This window comes from Elaeis guineensis, chromosome 8 (genome assembly GCF_000442705.2).
Source record: "Elaeis guineensis isolate ETL-2024a chromosome 8, EG11, whole genome shotgun sequence".
Taxonomy (NCBI): Eukaryota; Viridiplantae; Streptophyta; class Magnoliopsida; order Arecales; family Arecaceae; genus Elaeis; species Elaeis guineensis.
In genome coordinates, this window is record NC_026000.2 from 128,878,720 (window position 1) to 128,903,863 (window position 25,144).

Sequence of the window (25,144 nt, forward strand, 5' to 3'; positions counted from 1 at the left end):
GTTACAAAAATTAAATCCACAAACCAAATAACATATCCATTTGATCAATAGTATTCCCATATACATCTATATCATGATTGTGTGCCTTCCTTTCTAATGCTTTTGTTGAATTTCATCAATATTTTAATTATATAAAAAAGGAAAAAAAAATGCTGATTAGAGAAATAGAACGGGTAGAAAGAGTCTTTATTGATTTGGCAAACTAAAAAAGAAGATAAAAATTGTTGATAAGAGAAATAGAACAAGATAGAGAAAGAGAGAGAAGGGATGTAGGGGAATGTGTTTCAAGCATGCGCATGGCTGCATAGCATCCACATGTTAGAGAACCACAAATCCTAAAGCATCTTGAAAATCCACACTTCATTTCTTTCTTCCCTTTGATGCTTTAGGATTGCTGTCCTTTAACACGTGTCAATCTCATGCGATGATGCATCAAGTCTCCCATGGATTGGAAGTGGACCCACGCCAGGGCTAATTTAGGTGGGACCATTGCCTAGACTAGAGATTGTCCTGGTTGTGTTTTAACCTAAAAATAGGACTCGAATGGATTTCAAACCAAGCTTGGATCAATGCTTGGTTCTTTTACTTGCTCGCTTTGTAATTGGTGGCAACCCTGCCAAGATGGCATATATGGAATACTAGCAAAAGCAAGTGGTCTCTTTCAGGACCTCTCCCATCTTTGAAGACTTTTGATGTGGCGACATCAAGTTGTCACTCATCACCCAAGCGATTTAGGCCTCCACCATCCACCATGAGTCCTCCCTCTCCTCCACCTGTAACAAGTTTGCAATCACCTCATTCATCCACCATTCCAATAATGAGAAGTTTTCTCTCTCGATAAGGATCAGTTCTTCTCCTTTTGCCTTCTCTTCATTCTCCTCAACATTGTCCTGTTTTTAGGAGTTGTATTCTTCCAAATTGTTATCTAAAGTAGGATTTCTATTGGATTACATTTAGGTCCACTCTCTTACTTGATGTCATGGATTACACTACCACCGCATCCGAGTGGACCATGATGGTAAGATCGACTTGTTTGGCTATGCCACCACTTGTGTGCTCCCAAAGATGAGGGCCTTCTTGACGAGCTCAACGAGCTCAATATAGTGGGAGTCAAGGAGGGTGACGGGGATAAATTGGGTCAACTCAATCTTTTGGCCCAAATAGTTTAATTTGGTGGTTTGATTGTTTTTCGAGTTAGGATTAGGCTCAAATATGGATTGAGTTTGAGTCCAGACTCTGAAAAGATGCTAGAATCTATGCTCGCTTGAAGCCCTAAAAAATCTCAAGTTGGGTCTTGGCAAGGGCATTGTCTAGCCTAGCGCAGCTTCGTTCCAATCTACTTGTGCATGGTTCCACACTCAAAACATAGATTTTCTTTTTTGAAACATGGAAAGGAGATGACAAAAAAAATAATTATGGAAGGTGAGAGGAGTATCAGTGTGAGATAAAATGTTAGATTAATAATAAATTTTTAGATTGCATGCTAATGTATTTGTCGGACAATTGAATTAAGAAAATGTTCAGAAATATTTATATTAGGGTATGTGAGAGGCCTAGTAAATGTAGACTGTGAGTCCTCATTTAAAAATGACATATTAAAGAAAGAATATAGATTAAATTCAAGTTTTTCATTTCTTTAACAATTTAGAGAGAGGATGGAGAGGTATCTATAAGTCTAATCTTTTCCCATTTTTTTTTGTCTCCCCTGCTCTCTTCATATTCACATTATTATATAAGAATTCAAATTTGGTGCAATGCTACATGATTTCCATCTCATGCACATGAGGAGTTCTCTCAACTACATGGCAAAAAGGAATTGATGCAATTAGAAAATTATTTTAACATAGCAAGTAGTTAAATGCTGAGTTAGCATATTAGTTTTTCAGATTATGCTATGGATGCTCTAGAAAGAATCAGTTTTTTTTTTATAAAGACTAAAAATAAATCACTTTTTTTGGCTTTTGGAAGTATTTTCAATCAATTGAACTAAATAAAAATAATTTATATTTGATAAATTTCATTTGCTGATGATTAGCAGAATGATGGGATTTTGAAGGCCTTTACAAATTTTATTCTTTTATAGTGGTGCTAATATGGCACAATGATAGCATTTAAAGATCCTTATGAACTTTTATTTTTGGGTTTTTATGGAACAAAGAACTTTCTGTCCCTCCCACTTTCTCTTTCCTCTTGAGTCAGGATACTTGTTCCCTGTGAATTTTCTGTCACTCTTGAAAGTTCTTGAAAGAGAAATAAGTACATTGGTTTCCATTATTTCAAAGTTTCAAAGCATCTTTTTCTGTTCATACTTGATTAGGATGAGGAAGAATTGTTTGGTGAAAATCTAGTCAAGATCTAGGGAAGATGGAAGTGGAACTATGGTCATCTATATCAGTTCCAAATGATTTTAACAATAGCATTGGTTGACATTCTTGGCAACCACTCACAAATATCCATCAAATAAATTAAAGTTGAATGAATAGATTTTATTTTGATCCACTAAAGTTATTTGGGAACCAGATGGGCCCTGTTCTTTTTCTCATTGAGCTAAGACGTACTAAATTGCACACAATTCATTCAAATAAGAACAAATTAAACCAGCATGACAATCTTGTTTAGCTCTCTCCCTGTTACTTTGATGTTCAAAACCGATGCATTTGCACATATATTCATTATTACTAATTCTATCCTCTCTCATCGATGGCATCGAATTAATGCCAATTATATTTTTATGGTGATGATCCAGGGTGCAATCATCAATAATTTTGTTATATTACGGGGAACAATATCTTTTTATTTCTTAGATCGTGATTTTATTATTTTATTATATTAATAAATATATATTATTAAAATTTAAATGGTCATAATATATTATTTTTGTAATTTTAAAAATTTATTTAAAAAAAAGAAATCTATATTTATATTTCTTATATTCTATATATCCTGCGGACCGTAAATTCCGACACCAAACCCACACCAACGTATCAGGAAAAAGAAAAAGAAAGAAAAAAAAAAAAACTCATATTTCCTTTTTCTTCCCTCCACTTCCCCTCCCCCTCTTTCGTCGCCATCCCATTTCTATTACGCGATATGCCTCTCTGGAAACCCGCTGCTCCTCCTCCTCTTTTGCTTTATCATTCGAGAAGCATCTCAAGTCCATGGTCTCCTCCACCTTTTCCTCCTTTTATTATTCCCACCCTCTACCCAAAACCCTCCCCCACTGCTCCTTCCAAACCCTGGCCTCCGCCCCTCCTCTCTTCTCCCTCTCCGCCGCCGGTCGCCGTCTCTCCCTCATCTACCAGTCGCAGCCGCACCGCCGCTTACGTCTCCTCCTCGCCTCCTTCCACCCCGCCCCGAGGGCCTCCTCCGGCCAGGAGCTCGAGTGGCGCGTGGACCACCACCTCCATCAGCGACCGCAGGAGTATCACTCGCTCTCACCAGCGGCGCCGTCCTGCTGCGATGATGACGACGATGGCGGCTACCAGGACCACCTCCTCGAGCTCCGGCAGGAGAAGCGGAGCCGCTTTATCCCCGTCAAGGCCTACTTCCTCTGCACCAGGTCCTCCGCCGCTCCGCTTTCTCTCTTTCTCTCTCGCTAATTTCTCCTTTCTCTAAAGTTGATTCTTTACTTCTGTAACTGCAGTATTGATTTGAGAAGTCTGCAGTCTCAGAATGCTTTCAATGTCATCCCCCTGAGCTCTCGCGCCATGAACTATTTGGTTCTCCGATACTACGATGTTAAGGGCGATCCTCAAGTAGGTTCTTTGCTTCTTGTTCTGTACTTAATAGTTTCTTGTTCTTTGTATGGATTTATTTTTCTGTGATTTGATGTATATAGCACAGATCTGCAGTGAAAAAAAAAAAAAACCTCCGATGATATGGTGTGTTCATATTCTGTAAGTTCTGCTGCTTGAATTGGATAATACTTTGCTTAGTTGTACATATACCTGCTTAGAATTCCTGCTCAATTGCATATTTCATGCTTGCACTAAGCTGATGGAACTTGAATGCTATTTCAGTAAATGTGAATCTTAATTATTGCAGAGCCTACCTTAATTTGTTCGACCTCAAGAGGGTTGTGGTATTTGTAAAAGGCAAACAATGATATTTATTGTTGAAAATTTATTTCAATCTATATCAGTGATTTTTCCAGGTTGATTTTCTGTTTTAGGCTTTAATTAACGTGCTTTTGGTCTTTCCCTACAAACTTGATAATGTTTATCTGTATAGACACATTTTCTTTTTGTTGTTAAAGGCAACCATTTTTCTGCATCACTGAGACTGTTTTATGTTGCCACATGCTTTCATACTGGAGGTTCTTTGGAAACTAATAGAAGTATTATCATAATATGCTGCATAATAGGCTGTGGAGTCACTATAGTATGTCAAGCAAGTAATGCTGGTTAGAAACAAATTTAGACCATGTGACACTATCTAATGCATTCCTGATTTCAGGGTCTGGAAGTTGCTTTTGGAAATGAGAGTAATTGCCATTATATGGTAGTTTTTCAGTATGGTTCGGTTGTCTTGTTTAATGTTTCTGACCATGAGGCTGATGGGTATCTGAAGATTGTGGAGAAACATGCATCAGGTTTGCTGCCAGAGATGAGAAAGGATGGTAAGCATGCCAAAATTGCTTAAACCTCTTAGCTTCCATTTTACCAAACCAACTCTTCTCATCAATCCTTTAATGTTCAACTGCTTGTACATTTTTCTGGAAGAATCCCAAGCTAAGAAATTTGGAAAGGATATATAACTGAACCATGCATAGGTGATTTCTTGATAAGAATTTTTTTGAATGCAGTGCATGTATGCATCTCCGCTTGGATGTGACTCAATTTGAAAAATGGTTCAGTGCAAGATGTGTTCAATTTTTTATTGGTCCATAAAATCCTATTACTCTGGTTGAAGCATAACGTTGTAAATGATAGGAGCTCGAGGAATCATACAACAATGATATCATTATTTTGATGAAATGTTCATGTAGGTTGCGGAATGTGCATAGCAATTTGGATCATCATGGCCCTTAAAAATAACCACGGTAAGCATAAAACTGAATAGATAAAACTGCTATAGATATATTTTAAAGAAAACAAAAAAGGTAATACTATATTGTTGCTAATGCACAATCTTCAAGAAAGTTATAACCTCATATTCTAATAATAGAAACCATTTTTTGTTCTTCTTAGTTTTAAAATTTTGCAAGAGTTGATATTACTGTGGGAGAAGGTGGTCAAATATCTGTAGTGTGATGAGGGGATTTTTAGATTCAATATCTGAACTGGGGCCGAAGTTCCATTTTCAGGATATCGTTCGTCATTTCATCTCATGACTTGACAACCCCTTAGTTGTAATCAACGTAAGGTTTTCTCATTTTTGGGACTAGTAATGTTTTCTGGATTTTTTTTGTCTTTTCATTTATTTGTTATCAGTTGAAGAATTTACATCATTCTATGATATGTTTATCTCTGTGATATCGAATTTTGTTGGTTTTGCATTAATTACCATAAGAAGTCCTTAATTCTCTGTGCTATCAGATTTTGAATCATGCCTTAACTGTAGTCTTCTTGTCTCTTTTCATTATTCCAGGCTCAGCAAGTGCTTGATGTCAGTCTTTTAACAGTCTTTTTCCCTTAAAGAAGTATGCCTCTTTTCTGATTGCTACAATTTTCAAAGTTTTTGAGGTCTATTATTCTCACCTACAATAAGAAGTCTTAAATGACGTCATTTATTTGCACCTTCAATTTACTAACTACGACCTTGTTTCATTTCGCCCTCTATTAGCTTTGAGCATATTCGTAAATGCCACATCAAGTGCCATGAGATCCAGATCCTTTTCTTTTCAAAAAAAAAGATCTGCCATCATATTTGTTCTCAAAGTTCAAATTTTCTTTATTTGGGGGCAGCCTGGATTTTAAAAACATGCTTTTATATGTTTTTGTTGTTATTCTGTCTCTGAAACAATCTTATGGATACAATGTTTGTATCCTTTCCCTAGTAAAATGCTTAAATTCGTTGTCTTGCTAGTTTGTCCATTATTTGATTCTCAGTTTAGATTTTGTCTATTAACTCTTATGGTCCACTAGTTGTTCAGCTGCTATGTTTCACCATCCACGGTGCTTCCTTAAATTCTCCTAGTGACATTATTTGTTAAACTTTCTAATACATTTTTCTTCTTTTCCATAAAATTGACATGGCCATCCTGTGAAGACTTGGTATTTGCATTATGCACTTCAGTTTATATGCTTGATGAATAAATGGGGAGAAGTAGTCCTGAAAACAGCTGGCCACCCATCACTTCACAGTTTGCAGAGTCTTACTGATAAGTAAAAGATAAAAGAATGGATCCTTAAAATAAAAGCAAGAAAATTGACACTTACGGAAAACAAAGCTCATATGGAAGGAAATAACTAAATAGGTTCTGGTATCTTTGAACCTGGATCCCAGAGGATTTGTGTGGCTAGCCCTACAAAGAACCTAAGTTGACTTGTCATCCACAAAGGAAATGTGAGTTACTGGTAAGATGTCTTTCTTAACCTTTGCCACTTAGTGTACGTGTATGGACTTGCACTTCTTAGGCTAAGAAGGAAGAAAGTAGGTCAAACTGCTAAATCATGGCAAAATAGATTGCGGTCTTTCTTTTAATCTAGATTACTAGATATTTGATTTACTAAAGTAACTTCTCCATTTCTTTAAGAACCACATAACCTTGAGACAGCCACTTTTCCTTTCTATATATCAAATCTTATGCATTCTGTCCTGTCTTCCATTTCCATTTCAAGATCCTTACTTGATTACCAATTTTATAATCCCCAATCAAAATTGGTGCCTCATTTCCCATACAATTGCTTGATTAAAGACTCATGTTATCATCCATCTAAAATGGCCTGTCCACCTACATTTTTCTTTTCTTTTTTACTTTGTGGAGTATCCTATTCTACATTCTGAACATTATTTATTAAAAGATTCACTAAGATGCCCGAATTATTGCTTATGACTTGCAGTACAGGCAAAGGTGCTTTCTAATGAAAATAACATGGTCACCCTCACCACCACTTGTAAATCTTAATTCATGTCATTTCCTAATGCATGTGACATATAATTCATGGCTCTTAGCAAATGCATCAATGCAATACATCCTAAAACTTGTGACTCTCACTGGCAAATGCTTATCCCTGATAACCAGTTCACCTCATCATTTGGACATCTCCATTCGTCATTTGGATTCAACCTTGTGGCTGCTTTAGTGCTTCTATTGGTCAACATAATAGCTTTGATGCTATCTAGTTTTCTTATCCTCCCATTGGGTGGCTCATAGATCAACTGCCTAGCTTATTATACCAGCCTGCTGGTGCATTTACAATACAATACATACTTTTCTATGGTACTATCTTGTTGTTCACTTGATTTTTTTAAGCCCATTTATGCATTTCAATTACATAAATTTGTCAGGATACTAATTCTATATGTACATCCCACTGGGGTGGTATCCTATGCATAGGGCACTGGTCATTCTTATTTGTATTTTATTTGCTATTTGCGTAGAGACATAAGGAGGAGTGCTATTCATCCACAAATTCCATGCATCAATGAAATATGGTTATAGATCAGAGACACTGATCTTTTAGAATCTAAGAGGTAATGATGCTTTGAAGGTTTTCATGATCAACCAGTATATAAGTATGTGCCATTATATGTGCAAGAGCTAATGGTGAGACTAGTGGTAGTTGCAGTTATCTTGTTCCCTTGTCATTTATCATAAAAATTAGTTGGTTGATTATCTTAAAAGAATGCAATGATTTACATTAAATGATGATGATATATCAGGGAATGCTTTTGCAAATACAGAGAAAGACTTTGGAGGACAAGGATTAAAATGTAGTCAGACTAGATCTGAAAATTTAGGAGGAATACATATAAGTGAGGCTTCATTAAAAATTGATGGGCAACTTATCCTGTAATCATCTATGAACGACGTACAAGACTGTGAGATTAAAAATTAGTTGAAGACATTTTTAATCAAATTATTGCACACTGAAGCCTAAGCGTGAATATGATGTTTTGGAGATTGCGAAATTCTTATTGCACCGTATGCGGTGCAGAATGAGTTGCACCACGCACGGTGATTGGCACGCATGGAGGGCCCCCCACCCCTGCGCGCACGATCCAATCACTGCGCATGGTGCGTGCGGTGCACAAAGAAGTGCTCTCTGGAGATTTACTTTGTCATAGTTGTGATGAATAGATCTCAGTGAGGCATTGAGTGATCATATTGCGAGCATAAGTCAAATACAAGATATTAAAAATCAAACTATCTATGATGGAAGGGAAGAAACATTTAGAGTCTAGAAAGTCAACAGCCTTCAGAGTAAGGTTTGCCATCTCGATACTGAATCCTATATCGGTACCATCCTTTTACAATATCGATATGTGGTACGGACGGATATGACAGTGTCGAGACGGCACGGTATGCTCTATACTAGGTGGTAGGGCAAATACTGCTTCAGAGCTTATAAGGGATAGTGTTGAGCTTGCTATGTTGTACAAGTAGGAAGCATATGGTTACAAATGATTCATGAAAGAAAGCTTAGTAGCTAATATATTTTGGATTGATCACTTTTTTCCATTTCTTTCTTTGGTTTTCTATACCTCTTGATTTTAGTGCAGAAATGTTTGCATCTGAGTCTGTATATTTCTGCAATGAGCTTTGATTACTTTGTTTCTAATCTTATCCATCACATCTTTTCCATTTTGTTGAAACATTAATCCATTGCTTGAAAACAAAATCTTGATATTAATTCATTGAGCAAGTGATAATGTGCATCATCATGTAATCTATTAATCATAACATTATTCTCAATGCAAGGATGCTAAAAAGTCACATATATTAGACAAATACTTCCTGGCTTACATTGCAACAATGCATAATCCTTTATAGTGTTGAATGTTGACTACTTCAAATTATTTGATGTATCTAATACCTTGCATCAAAAGTAAATGCTTCACATATCTATGTACCTTAGTTTGTATCTTTTCCTTTGACATTCCATAGAAAGTGGCATCGATGTATACTTATCCCGAAACTTAATGGTTTGGATTTTTGAAATTTAGATTATGCAGTAGTGGAAAAGCCAACTCTGGAAACATGGATGCAAGGTGGGCTTGACTACATAATGCTTAAGAATTTGAGTGTAGATGGTATTCGCACCATTTGAAGTGTTCTTGGTCAAAGTATTGCTCTGGATTACTATATTTGGCAAGTATGGAGGACACTATACCTGCTATTGTAAAATATTTAAGCATTAAACGCAAACTTGTAACTGCTATTTTTGTGTTTAGGTTGACAGAATGGTAGCAGAATTTACAGATATCAACTGTGGGATGGAGAAAACTGGTACCTTTACCATGAAGAGCAAAAAACTTTTTCAGTTGGTTGGGAAGGCAAACTCTAATTTAGCCGATGTTATTCTAAAACTTGGGCTTTTTGAGAGGTGACTTTCCAATACTATGATTTAGTCGTGTTGATTTTGGCAAAAAGTTAAGCTTTGAATCTTGTTGCATATTTCCAAGGTGACAGTGGTCTAACCTTAACCTATGTTTGACCCTTTCAAGTTTCAACTGTTGCATGTTTGGCTTTCAATCTATCCAACAAATTTATAGCAAAAGGTTTGTATGAAAAATTTTGTACAAATCTTTTTCTTTTAATTCTTTTTGCTTTGTGTCCTCTTGATCTGAAATTATTTTGCATGGCATTTCCTCATCGTATAATAATACTGAAAGTAAAAAAAAAAAAAAAAAAGATTGAGTTTCTGGTGCATTGTTTATGTCTAATCCTATTCCACAATTTCACTAGTAATGGTTGAGCCACCTTGGAAATTGCATCATTCTTGTGTGGACCTATTATATTCTTTCAGGTCGCTTGGAAGTCCAAGAGATGCTAGAGTTGAATTTTGTGGAAGCGAGTTTCTGAGAAGTGAGGTTTAATACTGGAAAGTTGGTCCAACCAAAATGTTCTTGATCATACACAGATGATCAGACATGGTCCATCATGCTGTTATTTTTTCCCCCTGATCAAATGGTCAACCCTGGTTTGATGATAGTTTAAAGCATCTTGTCATGCTGTGTGGCACATACCATGGCAGCAAGATATGCATGGCATATAGGATTACCTACATATCTTTCATCTCTCCATACCTATATTAGTTTGTGCCACCATGAACCCATAAATATTTGCCTCAAGCCCTAGAACATGGTTGGGCCTATGCCCAGCATAGAAGGATATGTTCTGTGCCAAGCTGTTATTGGCATGGGTGCAGCATGTGGTTCTTTCTTCCTAGGGCTAAATATGGTCAAGGGTCATACTCATGACAACAGTCATATTCTTTTCTAACTTCCTAAAGATGACCTTGCAATTCTTTTGCTTGATTTACCATATACAATTGCTTATGGTTGAGCTTTATATCTATTTCATACAACCAGGTAACCTTAGTGTTCTGTATTGTCACCTAAAACAGAATGTACTAACCTTTTGTTATCACATAATTATGAATGAGAATAATGTTGACAAGGTTATCCAACAACCTTTTATTAAAGTAATGATGGTGTCTTAATTTGCTGGATGTTTTTGATCCTACACCTTTGGTTTACAAATATTACATGTATTAGTACTCTGATGGTGTTAATAAAAGTTGAAATTCTGTTGGAAGATTTAGTTTAGGCATGTACGGATATGAATTCAATTATCATCCACTAGGTGTCTCTAACTACTGCTGTTCTCATGTCTTTTGTCTGACTGCTACGGATTTCCTTGTTACAATATGAAGAGATTTATGTAATGTGGTCTCTGCCAGCTGATTTTTAATATTTATAATTCTATGTTTAAATCACCTCCAGTACCTAAATCCACCACCTGTATGTGACATGTACGATACTATTACTGTTGACTATGCGACCTGTTATAAAGCAAATTTGATAAATGTCTATAATCTGGATTACCGTCTGCTCAAGTTCATTTCTCTTTTACTGCTGATCATGTCTCACTTCTTGAGTCTTGTAGTCTGTCTCTTTAAATGAAGCAACCAGTCTGTGAACTAATATTAAAGGAAAAAAGCAAATAAAACTAAAGAAACAATTTATAATGTTTAAATGCATGACCATTACACACCTACCATTCTTTTATACTTATGCATGTTCACATGCTTTTCAGATATGCCTGCAACCATGCTATATCCATCAAGCATTCTACAGATTATATATGCTTGGGTTTATAAATCCTTATTTATCTGCCATTTCTTTGAAAGGCCACTGAAGTTATTATAATATTATTACAAGCTTTTTGTGAGTCCTTCGTACTGCTTTTATCCATGTTAGCTCAGTCTTTCCCCCCTTTCTCCAGCCCTTCAAATATGGATTCAAGCACCTATCGTTCGCAGGGCCTTGTCAAATATAAGCTGCATATGCTTGTTCAGTCAATTAGTTTTTACTTTCCCCATATATGTATATATATTTATATTTTTGTTTGAAACATCTTCCCTTCTTCTAATGCACTTGTTCTTCAGTCTATCCTCTAGGGTTGAAAATGAATCGGATGCAGATCAGATTTAGTATATCCATATCCATTTTTTGTTTGATGAATACAGATCTGATACAGATATTAGTTGGATAGAAAAATTCATATCCATATTTCTCTTAAATAGATATGGACACAAAATCAGATAATTAAACTTTATGACCACCAAATCCAAGATATCACTAAATGGAAGGTAAATTAAGTCAATGCCATGTTAATATTGTCAGTTTTCCTTTAAAATCCATCAGTGCTATGTAAGATTAAATAGGACTACAAACAGAACTGGATATTCAGATACAGATTTGATAATTGTTCATGTATACATATTTGTTTTTCTTTGATAGATATTGAAATGGATATGTATATTAGTTGGATGCTCCAATTTGTATCCATGTCCATGTAGATGCAGATATGAAAATGGATCTGGACTGATATTATCCGATCTACTTTCACCGCTACTATCCTCATATTTCTGTCCATATTGTCTAGTGCAAAGAAATCTCACATTTGATTAAAAATTTTATGCATCAACATTGTATTTAAGCTTCATTAGAAATTGCAAGGAGTAGGAACAAGGCCATAATCTAATAGTTCAATCCTCAACTGTTCCTGTTGGTTCCATGTTGGAAGTGGCATGATCTACACCAGATTGTGGTTGTAGTTAAGTACATTCTACTATAGATATTCTTCTTCAGGATTTATGGTGGGATCAAAGATTCCAAAGAATGGTAAAGGTAAACTATTATTCTATTACTTTTTTATAGCCAACTTGATGATAGATGCCAGCTTGGTCCCAGAAATACATTTCCAGAGTACGGATTATTTGTTCCATTTATTTTTGTTCTTAAACAAAACTTAACGCATTTTTCATCTGGGTAGGCTGATTAAGGACGGTCATCCTTGTCTAGATATTTGTATACATGTTTAAGGAAGTTTTAAAATTCTTTTTTTTTTTTGGGTAAGAAAGTTTTAAAATTCTTTAGTGTTCATCTAATTGGATTTGTTCTCCATTTAAGGTGTTTGATGGCACTTTGTCTTAAAAGCATAAGTTGTGTTCATTATAAAGAAACATATGCCTTAACTACGTGGCCATAGCTAGCATTGTAGCCGATTCATGCTTTATAACTTTGTGTTCCTGCACCAGGTCTGATATTGCTTGGAAGAATGTAAATTATGCCCAAATATGGGAGTATCTTCGGGATGAGTATGAGCTTACGCAGAGATTTGGAAGCCTGGATTTCAAACTGAAGTTTGTTGAGGTAAATAATTTTTTCAGCAGATTTCTTTCTCCAAAGTGTCAAATTGCTGATCATGTTTATCTAGTTTTCGTGATATCTTGGTGTTCTATTTGCAGCACAATATTCGCTTCCTCCAGGAAATTCTTCAGAATAGGAAATCCAATTTTTTAGAATGGTTAATTATTGTTTTGATTAGTGTGGAGATCCTCATTTCTATCTATAACATTGCTCGTGGATCACTATAAAATAAATGGTCAAATATAGATTTCTTGTGTTCCTTGGTTTAATATCTCCTGACTTAAAATTTATTAGAGAGGGACTTTATCTTGTTTTCTTCATCCTCGTATAAAGTAGTTACATTACCGCATCTATTTTTGGCTGAGTCATGAACCAAAAGGAGCACCATGCATGCTAATAGTGGCTGTGGATGCTGCAGTAGTTCCTGGCACTCTGTACGGCAATGCAGTCTATGTGAGCTCGTTTTGGCGCTCTTAATCTGCAATATTTACCAGTTTTGTCACTGTGACTTGAACCCGTGCGCTAATTAGAAAGCTGAAAATTTTGAATTTTACTGCAACGGAAAAAAAGAGCTTGTCATGATCGTTCAAAGAAAATCTTGATTATAAAAGAGAAAAAAAACGTCACCATGCGTATTTCGTGATAGCAATTTGCTTAGACATCTGCATTGGAGTGATGTTGTAAAACTAAATTAATCGAGTTTTCAGAAACAAAAAAAAAAAAAAAAAAAAGCCAGGTTCCAGCTTGTAATTGAGGTGAGTCGGGTCAGGTAGTTAGAAAGTTGATATTAATTTGATTCAAAATATCCATATTTGAAATTTGATTCGCGATTGATGAAGCCGCCATATGTGGACCTGGCTTGAGTTTTTTTTTTTTTTTTTTTTTTAGTGATCCCGAAGATTGATTCAATTCGAATATCAGTCGTGATGTATTCAATTGGAGCTTGGGTTAAACTTAAATTTGAGCCTTGATTATAATTAAAAAATTAATTAAAATATAATATAATATCATATCATATTTAAAATATTAAATTAATAGTATAAATTATATGTATGCATGCATGTACATCCCTTGGTTGATTTGTTCTAACGGTGCAGGCAGGGTAAGTTATTTGGCTCATTTACAAGGGCGTATGTATGTATGTATGTATGATAACAACATGGCTCATTTACATCCCTAGGTTGATTTGTTGTAAGGGTGGATGCATGGTAAGTAAATGGGGTTCTGCTGAATCGTCCTTAGCTTCGTTTGACGTGGCAAGAGAATCCTGCCTCCTTTGGATTACTACCATATAATGCTCAGGAAGCATTCAAGTCATTCATTCATGCCAATTTGAATACTAGCATATATTGTATTATTATATTGATGCAAGACATGTAGTGCCACAAAGAGTGGAACAAAAATCACAAGGAGGGCCGCGGAGAAAAAAATTATAAGATGGATTTCATAGTTTGACATCTTTCTTTTGATACTAATGTTGGATCTTAAAAAATAAATTCAAAAGTCTGGATGGCTTTGCAGGGTTTTTTATTTTTTGACTTTATAAATTATACTCATATTAGAGTTGCATCATCATCCTTTTATATCAAAATTTTAACTTTATAAATTATACTGATATTAGAGTTGTGTCATCATCCATTTATATCAAAAAAAAAAAAAATTGAAAGTCAAAAATTTTTTTTACTAATAGAGTCATTAGTTCTGTGATTAAATAAAAATATATATATATTCTCTTTCATTTTTATTGTCAACATATATTTTTTATTGGTACATACTATATGGTTATAGAATTAGAGGTGAGTATGGTCTGACTTGGATCGGTTTCATGCTCAAACCTAAGCCAAATTAGTCCTAAACGGTTTGACATTTTTAGATACTAAATCGGATCAATAGAAGATTGAAATCAAACCAAACCAACATGATTTAAATGGTCTGGTCTGATTTGGTTTGATTTATCAGTTTATGTTATTATTATTATTATTATTATTATTATTATTATTATTATTATTATTATTATTATTATTATTATTATTTTGTGATTTATAAAAATTTATTTTTTACATAAAAATACTATCAAAAAAAATTATCAAGTAAAATAATTTAAATTGATATAAGATATTATCACTCAATAAAATAAAATTTTTAAACAAACACTATCATAAAGAATTAAGATAAAGATCTCCAACACATTATCAAAAAAATAAACAATCCAGTAAGTAAGTTACTTAAAGTTTAAGGCTAATCAACACAAAATCAAATTGATAAACAACATCATAAATTCAAAATTATTTTTTAATACATTAATACTCCAATATAAATAATATTTTAATTAAAATAATATTATTTTATTAAAACTGGTTTAGTTCGATTTGAGAACGATTTTATTTACTGATAAATTTAAATCAATCTAAATTTATTTTTTATATGTCAAAAATCAACCAAGTCAAACCGATTAAAATTTTAAACCAAACCAAACCTGCGGTTTGGTTTGGTTTCACTCGTTTGATTGGTTCAAATTTGGTTTTTGCTTATCCTTACATAAAATACACATTAAATAAATTAATTATTAAATGAATCAATATGTACCTTCAAATAAATCAATAAATAGTTTTCAAAATATGGAGTTTATCGATATATATATATGATTAAATGATGTATATTTAATAAATTAGTTTTCGAGCTACCCAATATATATATTCAAACAAATTGATATATAGTTTCTAGAGCATTTATCTTCACTGATACATATTGTATGGTACTCATTGACTTTTTGATACATACTATAAGTTTTTTATGCACATACTCAATAGTAATCTAATATGCATCTTTAAATGATTCGATACATAATTTTTAAGTATGTATCAAAAGCTTGCAGTAGTATCAGAATATCGATTAGTATATATCACTATACTATAGAGTGTGTACTAATAAATATAATATTTTAAAATTTATATATTAATTTATTTTAAGATGTATATTGGTTTGCTAAATGACTATATGAGTGTGTATCATCATATCATGTAGTGTATATTGATGAGCATAATGTTCTAAAAATAATGTATTATCTTATAGTATATTGTATATTGATAAGCTTTATGTTTCGAAAATTATATATTAATTTTTCTGGAGATATGTATTGACTTGATTGTGATTAATTTATTTTATGTATACCATTTAGTTATATAATATATGTTTATAAAAAAATATATTTAAAAATAAAAAAATATTATATTTTTTATTTTTTAATTATAAGACTAATGATTTTATTAATAATTTTTTTTTGATTTCTTAATTTTTATTTTAAAATTAATATTATAAAACATAAGATAAAATCGGAAGTCCTCTTCATAATTTTTATCTAGTCTCTGCCCTCCATGATTTTTTGTTCCAAAGAGTGAACGCGTAAGACTTTTTAGCGTGCGGGGTGATGGACTCGGTCATTGGGACTCGTTGGAATGCTTCCGTGGAAATATGGAAGTGTTCCCACTTCCCAAAACGATTTGAATGCTTTCTTAGAAATATAGCCATCACATTTCATGCTCGGTGACCTCCCCCACAACCCACCAACGAATCGTGATAGAGAACTAAAGATTAGACAAAGCAAGGTAACACGTGAGAGGAGAACTGAATGAGAAATTTCGCCCAAAACATTAAAAAGTAAGAACCTCCAAAAAGCCCTGGACGGCAACAGAGCATTGGTGGTGCCAAGTGGTGACCGGCGACGATGGATAGTGATAAGAAAAAAATAGAGGATATCCCGCACTCGATGATGAGCGCTTGGGGATCAATCATCAGGAATATGTTAATCGAACGACGCCGTCTGTGGGAATCGAACCCACGACCACATGGTTAAAAGCCATGCGCTCTACCGGCTGAGCTAAGACGGCTGAGCAGTCACTCCTTACTACACCTAACCTCATCATAAAAGCCTCTGCACGAATTCAATTTGTTTTTGCTGGCTAGCAAGGATATGCTACAATAAAATGGTCTGGGTTGCTCACTGCAACTTGTTATAGGATATGATTAGGTGAGATGTCTTCACCGCACCATTCCTTGCATAAATCAGGGAACAACAGCGATATAGAGGGTGGGGATCTCATTTGGAGGTGCTATTTAGTCGGATTGGATCCGAGCATTGCCTGATTCTGACCCAATCTGTCGGAGGTCGAAGTAATGCCCATCCAAGAATTAAATCAGGTCAAGTTAGCATAGGATCAATTAGCATCGGGCTAGGTAGAGATTCAACCCAGCTCTAAGTTGGATCAGATATACATCAAGACAATTCTGGGTCTTGAGAGAATAATAAAGCTAATTTCATTCCATGCCATCAAAATATAACTTTGTTTTTTGTAAGAAATGTGAGGTATATCACGTACAATATCATAGTTTCCCCTCTATTTTCTATTCTATAGACTATCATGTATAAACCAATATTAAGCTGCATTAGGTCAAGTCTTGACATGGAGCAAGTGTGGTTTGGGTCAGGTTAGATTCGAACAAATTTTTAACACACTATATATAATCCTGAGAATCACATTGGTCTATCTTGTACCCATACTAACCTATTGTTATATGGGTTTGGATCAGGTTTAGGGAGGGCCTCTGACAATCCTACCATTAATTTTTCAATATTATACAGTGATGCCCATGGCTATTAAACCAGACCAGACTGACCGGTCTGACTAGGAAACTGGTGAATCGGTTGGGAGGGTTTAGAGCACCTTATCCATCAGCATATTGTATCTTGACCAGGTTCGCATAGGGTCTTAATGACAGCCTTAGGATCAATTGTTCAAATCATATAGGTGGTAGCCATATGTTGCAATCGAATCAGTTTCATGCAGAAGGAAATGGGTTTGTGAGATTCAGAACACATCATAAAGTCCTCAACCATTTAACTTGATTAAAATTAGGATGGTAAAACACATGAACTTTCTCCTATTTGACTTATTTATGAAATGCCTTACTCCAATTGTGACCCTATATGATATCGCATATAACAGTTTAAGCTTCCAACATCACAACATTATGCAACCAGAAGTTATTCAATTTTATGATTCCACCATAAGAATTTATTCATTATCTCTGAGACATATATATCACTACTAGCATCACAAGATTTATGATATTGATACAACCAGATATTATTCAATTTTATGATACCATTTTGAGTTACTAATTAGAATATTAGATATTGCCCATGCTTCTTTTTTAATCATAAATACTGAGTGTTCTGTGATTATAATACTGAGATTTTTATTTTAAAATCTTGTTGAGGCCTCTAAACTATCTGTTACAATTGCGATTAATTGTTGTAGAGCAAGGAGTCATGGTACCAAACAGGGAGAAGGGTAATGGTAAATGCTTAGTAATTGTTGGGACGGAGAACCTCCATTACTAGCTATCAGAGGTTCAAAATTTTCTTTCAGGTTCCTCTCAAGTTTTCAGAATGCTTCCCTAGACATTTCCATCTGTTTGGTGATGAAAAACCAAATCAAATTCATCTTACGAGTTGGATTCCGATGAACTAATACATGGTACAAGCTTTACAATCTCGGTACCGGATCTTATACTGACACCATTGTATGATAATACTGATATATATTTCGATTTGGTACAAAACAACATATCAAATATTGGTATAATAGGAAATAACATATCAATATGATATAATACATCATATCGGATACTACAAGATAGATGGTATAACGGATACGATAGAGAGAGAAAGAGATGTACTTGAGGTTTCATTTTATTTCAAATACCAAGAAAATAACACAAAATCCTCATCAAACTGAGCCACCAAAGAAAGCCAACTTTTCAACACGATTTGTGATAACTATTATCTAAAAGCATGATCATGAATTACAAAATGATAAAGAATAATTTGGCACAGCTGTTTTTCTTTTCGAGGCATGCATAATGTAGCTGTGGATTGGATGGCATCTTATATAGCCCAGCAAGAAACATCTTTTGGGAGGACTTTGCTCAAATTCTAATTAATTTTCGTGATATTTTGTTTTCTGGTTTCATTGGCTATGTTCATACTCATCCTTCCCATTAAAAAAAAAAAAAAAAAGAGAATAATTTGGCGGAAAAGAATTTCAAAATGCAGCAAAGAAGTTCAGATAGCTAAAAGATTTAAAGAAATTTTAGAAAATTAGAAAGTAAAGAATCTGAAGGAAAAAAAAAAAAAAAGCTTGTGGAGTAAGAGGCACAAGCACAAAATGGAAACATGGGAATCCTGATAGCAGCAGTAACAGTGACTAATGGCATTAGCGCCACACTAGTTCACCAACTTTCTTGAATATGTATTAAATGATTCAGAAATCCATGATTTCTTGAACAATTTGTGATCAACTTGATTATAACAGTGTGACTTGTCAGTCACTGAATCGTTCTGTGGGAATATATTCATAAACAATGGAAGAATATAGTGGTAATCTAAAGAATATTGTAACTATTTGACATTATGTGAAGATGACAATTGGTAAAATTAAAGATACAAGCAAATGCAAGAATGAGTCAAGTACCTAAAAAGTTATAAAATTCCACTTATTATACATATGAAACCACAAAGTGGTAGAATGATATCACTAGATTCCCCAAACCTTGTTCTTGCTTGTTATGAAATGGCGTTCCACTACATAACATGAATGAAAACCAAATATGCCCTTGACTATGGACTAAACACTATATCAGTACTATAACTATATTGATGTCATAGCAACAAAACATTCAAACAAGGTGCTTTTGTTTTTTTCTTTTTTCGAATGAACACGGTTGGACATATCAGTGCCATTATATAGGTCAGGAACAGAACCTGAAGCGGCAACAACCAAAAGTTTTTCTGAGTTGAGTCTACCATCTTTTTTTTTTTTTTTCAATTATTATGAAGCCTTGATAAAGCAACAAAATTCTCCTTGAGATACAGATGAGACAATTTTGTGTTCTACTTCTAGCTGAAAAATGCATAACATTTTAAGATGATAATCAAGACATTTTGTACCTATGCCCCTGTCACATCACAAAAATCTTTTACCAATAGTCAACAATAGATATAAAAGCTAACATGACCTTTTCCAACATATGGGGCTAAGAAAAACGTAAACCCCGACACACCCCGGAATAACAATATTTCATTTATAAATTAGTCTCTAAAAGGTGCATCAAGTCATCAACTTCTACCATATCAACAAATCATAGTTTGAGAAATCTCCACATGCAGCCTCTATGCCTGATAACCTAAAGAAAACCCTATTCAACAGCAATTAATAATATCAATTAAAATATGAGAATCACGAATGAGCTAAGCAATTTGAATCAAGGAGTTATCATTCAAATAAAACACCATCTAAGCATCACTTCATTCATGTCTGAAAATATGGGGAATTTATACGATATGACTTGCACCGTAGAAAACCTGTTAAAGACAAGCTTAATGTGCCAAATATCTGTGGTTCTCAAAATGTGGGATTAAGAAATACTACAGCTGTAAATACCCTCATAGCATCAGCACTGAATGCCTGTCAACTTCAAACTCTGCATATAAGGGTCCAGAGGCAGATGCAAAAATTTAGAATGCTCCAACTTCCTGTTAGGACAAAGTTTCTGAGTAGACACTGTTTGAAGTAAAACGTTTTCGGAAGGCCCAATCATATATAGCTAGCAGTTCACTTGCCTCCCTTCTTTTTGCGCTGCTTAGCTGTAAATGTAGGCGTCAAAGATTAGTTTCAGATAAAAACTGGTGCTTCTGCAAAATGTAAATAGATAACAAACAACACAGTATGAAACAAGTATAATATAGCTTAAATAGATTTACCCAATCTCCTTTTAGCCTCAGATTTTGCAAAAAACTCCATCCATTCATCTGTCAAAACAAACACGTCTTCTTCATCTTCCAAGTCCTGGTCCTCTCTCCATTCCTGTTGTTGCAACCTGCTCACAGATAATGAAAATACCCCTATATCATAAAACCAATGCAATTGTGAACAGATAAAAAAGTTAATAAGACAGGAACTATCTTGGAGAGGAATAGGAAATCCATGTGAAAGGCGTTACAATGAACCCTTGATACAATAGAATGAGAAGCCCAGTGAATTTAATAATGATGTAGGAGTTAACATAGTATTAAAGATGTATAACCATAACAAACAATTTTCTCCTATCTATTTGACATCAGCTTTGATGCCTTCTTTACTAATTGTTCCCATAAATCCATATTACTCATTGACGTAAACCTTATCAAACCCTTCCCCCAAATGGTAGCCAGGATCTCTGACAGTTGACACAATTCAGCAACCAAAGTTGCTCAGTACATCCTCATATTTATAGTATTACCACAATCAATTTTTCGTCATATTCTAACTCTAAAAAGTTAAATTGTTAAGCTTCCTCCATTGTAGTCTTGATGAATCTTTATATAGGCTACTTCAAGCACACTTCACCTTAGCATTCTCATATCTATGACACCTGGTTATGCGCTTGAAGCCATCTGACCTTATTTTTCACCCTACCAATGAAACAGTACTGGAACTGTTTTCTCTCTTACAAACTAGAGTATGGCACACACAATGCACGTGTGATTTTAAATTTATTTTAAATAGTAAAATTCATCTGGAAAAAAAGGATGCTTGAGCAAGGATTCAAACTTTCCACCTCATGGTTAACAAGCTCATGCTCTGACCAATGTGTGATGGGAAATATGGATAGTATATGAACGACGAAGCATGGAGTTGGGAAATGTGGAACGTCAGATGCACCTCAAACATGGTCCCATCAGGCATTATATAGTAGAAGGATTTGAATGTTCAAGTATCATAGTATGCAGTATGTAGCAAGCACAACCTCGAAGCTCACCTTAATTTTGAATGCTCATGAGCATACCACCCAACATCTATGCTATACTATTTCATCGAGCTCCATATACTCCAAACTGACAAATCCAAAAAACTGGCCATCGTGGAGGATGACTTGGCCATCAATTCTAAGAAAGCCCTTGTTTCATTTATACTCCTGATAAAATAGAAATCCACAAATTCATTTTTGCTTCAACTGAATTTGAACAGTTGCCCTCTATGGCTTTTCTCCTTAAGTTCGAGCTAGCATTCAATATTATTATAACTTCTTCCATTAGTAAAATGCCACAAAATCTAAGCATTGGGTTCCTCCTCGATACCTACAGTCAGTTCACTCATGACAAGATTTTAAGGGTGATGCTTAGCATAGGTATACCATTATAGCAATGCATAATTCCTATGGAGTTGCTAATCACTTTTGCAAATGTTCCTTTTTATGCCATCGATTATCTTAATATGTGCATGTGACCCATGATTAAGAAACATCTTTTAATGCCATTTTCTATAAACATAAACTATGACCAAAAAGCATTTAAATCCCCTCAACGTTCCAACTGGCTACTTTAGCTCAGCTCATCTGTAGCTTGGAACTTTTTAGATGTTCCTGTGGATGACAGGAGATTGAATACTGATCATTATAACTTCCTCCTAGAATGGTTCTCTAGGGGCCCATGCAATGAAGAAAGGTAATCAGTCTAACAAATGGAAGCTTCACCTTTAGTTGACCTATATTGACTCCTTTTCTGCATCTCATTTCTACAGGCAAGTCTCAATGAGACTATTTTCCAGCCCAGTAAGGTCATGGTCATGAAGACCAACTCTATCGAGAAGAGGTCCATATGTAAACACATTACTAGAAGTCTTAATCTTAAACTTGCTCATAACAGAATTCCTGCTGCAAATCAAAAGTATAATACGGGACCTTGGTCTTATAGGCTTCTGCATGTGCTGTAATGTTTCAGAAAAAAATGTTGATGCAAATAATAGATGGCCTAGTGGACCATTTGTAAGTACTTTGATTTGGTAGATGACTACTACTAAGGGCAAGTCTGAGAGCTAGGCTAGTTTTTGATCTAGGATTATATACAGATTCCCCTGTTGTATCCTTCTTCGATGTTAGATTAACTTTCTTTCATTTGTTTAAAATCCTACTTGTCTTGGTTTTACTACAAATCCACATCGACATCTTTGTCCCAGCTAAGGAGCAGTTTAGTCCACTGAATAACTGAGATTTTGTTCCATAGCAATAATGAGCAAAGACACACAAGGAGTTAGAGAAATTATCGCTTTCCAACACACATGTTGACAACCTAAGCTATATTATGCACTAACATAGATCTGTCAAGTCCAACATATTATACTTAACCCTGCAACAAAAATATAGTCTCCACAGTGCAGCAAAACTCAAGAGGCAAACTTGTATCTTGTCCACTCTAATCCTTTTTAGGATCTTATGCTTCACCACTTACTCATTCTGTGAGATGAAAATAAGTAGTGAAAAATAAATGGTTCATGAAAGTTTTTTTGCAACTTCGATGTAGCTGCATCCCAGCCTGCTTCAGATTCCACTAAGGTTGCAAGCAAATATGCTATTTCATCCAATTGTTCTAAGCCTTTTCTGTTCTATTAGCCATTTTGTTTCATGATATCTTGTTAACATTCACACATCATAGTACTACATCACCAACAATAGTCTCCACTTTGGTGCCTCGAAAATATGAAAAAATATAGGCAGTTCAAAATTCTGAGTTGACCATCATATATGACATTAAAATTGCCAATAATCTATCACACAAACCAGATCAATAAAGAAAAGGATATGCATAGCTTGTGTTTTCATTTCATAATTCTTCTCTTTAGATCCAAGGAATAGATTGACTCAATGGATGACCTTCCTGATCTGAAGCTCAATTTGACAGAATACCTAAAGTTCGTGTTTGCACCCGGTACAACTATCTCTCATAGATATGTGCTTTTGTATATTACCTAGTCATTCCTATAAACAGGACTATCCAAACAAAATCTTCAACATGTAAAAGTATATTATCTCTCATAAGACAATTTTAAGATGTTACATGATAAATTAAATCCCATGATCTTGCAAAACAGGAAAAGGGGTACTAAAAAAACACAAAAAGAAAACAGAGAAAGGACCCAACTTTTTTCCCATTCTCGCAGAGATGGAATCAAAAGAACCAAGTTCCGCAACTAAATGCTTATCACAATGAAACACCAATACCCACAATAAGGACAATCCAATTCATCAACATCCGCCACCAAAACAGAAGCACTGTAATATAAACAGAAAGATTGAAGAATGGAGAAAAATCTATCTAATTCGAACACATACTCGAGTGCTGAACTATCCATTGTTTGGGCCTCAGAGACTTCCAAGCCCTCGACTGCGGCAGCTCTCGAAGGAACTAGACATGGGTTCTGGATGGGCTGCGACGAAGGCACGGCTGGTGGAATTGGAGAGAAGTTGGGGCAAGAGACGTTGGAAGACCTGCGCTGGAAGGGGAGAGGGCAGCTGGGGTGGTGGTGATGGTGAGGGATGAGGAGGAGAGGCGGGCAGCTACAAGGGCGATGAAGGAACAGAGGGAGATGGAAGTGGAGAAGCGGGGGATGGTGGTGGTGGTGGTGGTGGTGCGGTGGTGGTGGTCGTAAGGGAAGAGAGAAGGGATGGTGAGGGTGGGGGTGGAATTGAGGCTTCATTCCTTCAATTTCTGGTTGCATCTTGCAAAGCGTCATGGGGTTTTGTCCGGCTATAGTCCTGCGGGCTGGTGCTATGCTATACCATCATCCTATGACCCATCGTTAAAAATATTATTTTTCGACCGTAATTTTCAAAAAATGATAAAAATTTAAAAATAATTTTGAAAAAAAAATTATAATTTATATATATATACACACACTAGCTTATAATCCCGTGCCATGCACGGAATGTGATTCTGAGCATTTTAAATCGAGTAAAGCTTAAATTTTTAACTCCTCATCTTAACTTGATTCAATTGCACTCTAAGTTGTACAATTGCACCCTAGACTGAACAATGGCCCAGATAATCTTATTGTCAACGTCAGTAGTAAGTAGTAGGACAAGGGATGCTTGAGAATAAATACCTTTCAGATGTGTTCAATCTTTACTCTTCTCCTCCTGCTCCGCACCTATGGCAGGGGGCTTCTCCTCATTGTCCTTATCCTCAATTGCCCCATCCTTGGTGGACTGACTGTTTCAACACTTTTTGGACGACCTGATCAAGTCCTTATGCTCCTAGCCCACCAACGCTGAGCCCACTCTCCTCTCTTGTGCCTTCACTATGATCCATTGCGAGATCCGCTCGACTGCCCCATCCCTAATGGACTCGCTGTTCCTACGCTTCCTGGATGACCTGATCAAGTTTCTGTACTCCCAACTAGCCAATGCTGAGCCTACCCTCCTCTCCCGCACCCTCCTCAAGATC

The 25,144-nt window shown here is 35.2% G+C and overlaps 1 protein-coding gene, 1 non-coding gene and 1 pseudogene across 2 annotated transcripts; 1 reads left to right on the top strand and 2 right to left on the bottom strand.

Annotated features, from left to right (window-relative positions):
• The first annotated feature begins 3,090 nt into the window (after window positions 1-3,090).
• On the top strand, window positions 3,091-13,145 carry LOC105032390 (protein RETARDED ROOT GROWTH, mitochondrial-like; annotated as a pseudogene).
• A 3,494-nt stretch (window positions 13,146-16,639) lies between these two features.
• Window positions 16,640-16,712, bottom strand: TRNAK-UUU (transfer RNA lysine (anticodon UUU)). Its single transcript has one exon. It is a non-coding gene; the product is annotated as a tRNA-Lys (tRNA).
• Window positions 16,713-20,162: 3,450 nt separating this feature from the next.
• On the bottom strand, window positions 20,163-24,450 carry LOC105032392 (uncharacterized). The gene is made up of 3 exons (XM_010906835.4): window positions 24,034-24,450; window positions 20,648-20,763; window positions 20,163-20,530 (listed from the first exon to the last, which is right to left on the bottom strand). Exons 1-3 carry the CDS (start codon window positions 24,432-24,434, stop codon window positions 20,499-20,501), a joined length of 549 nt encoding a protein of 182 aa, XP_010905137.2. The 5' UTR covers window positions 24,435-24,450; the 3' UTR covers window positions 20,163-20,498.
• Window positions 24,451-25,144: the final 694 nt, after the last annotated feature.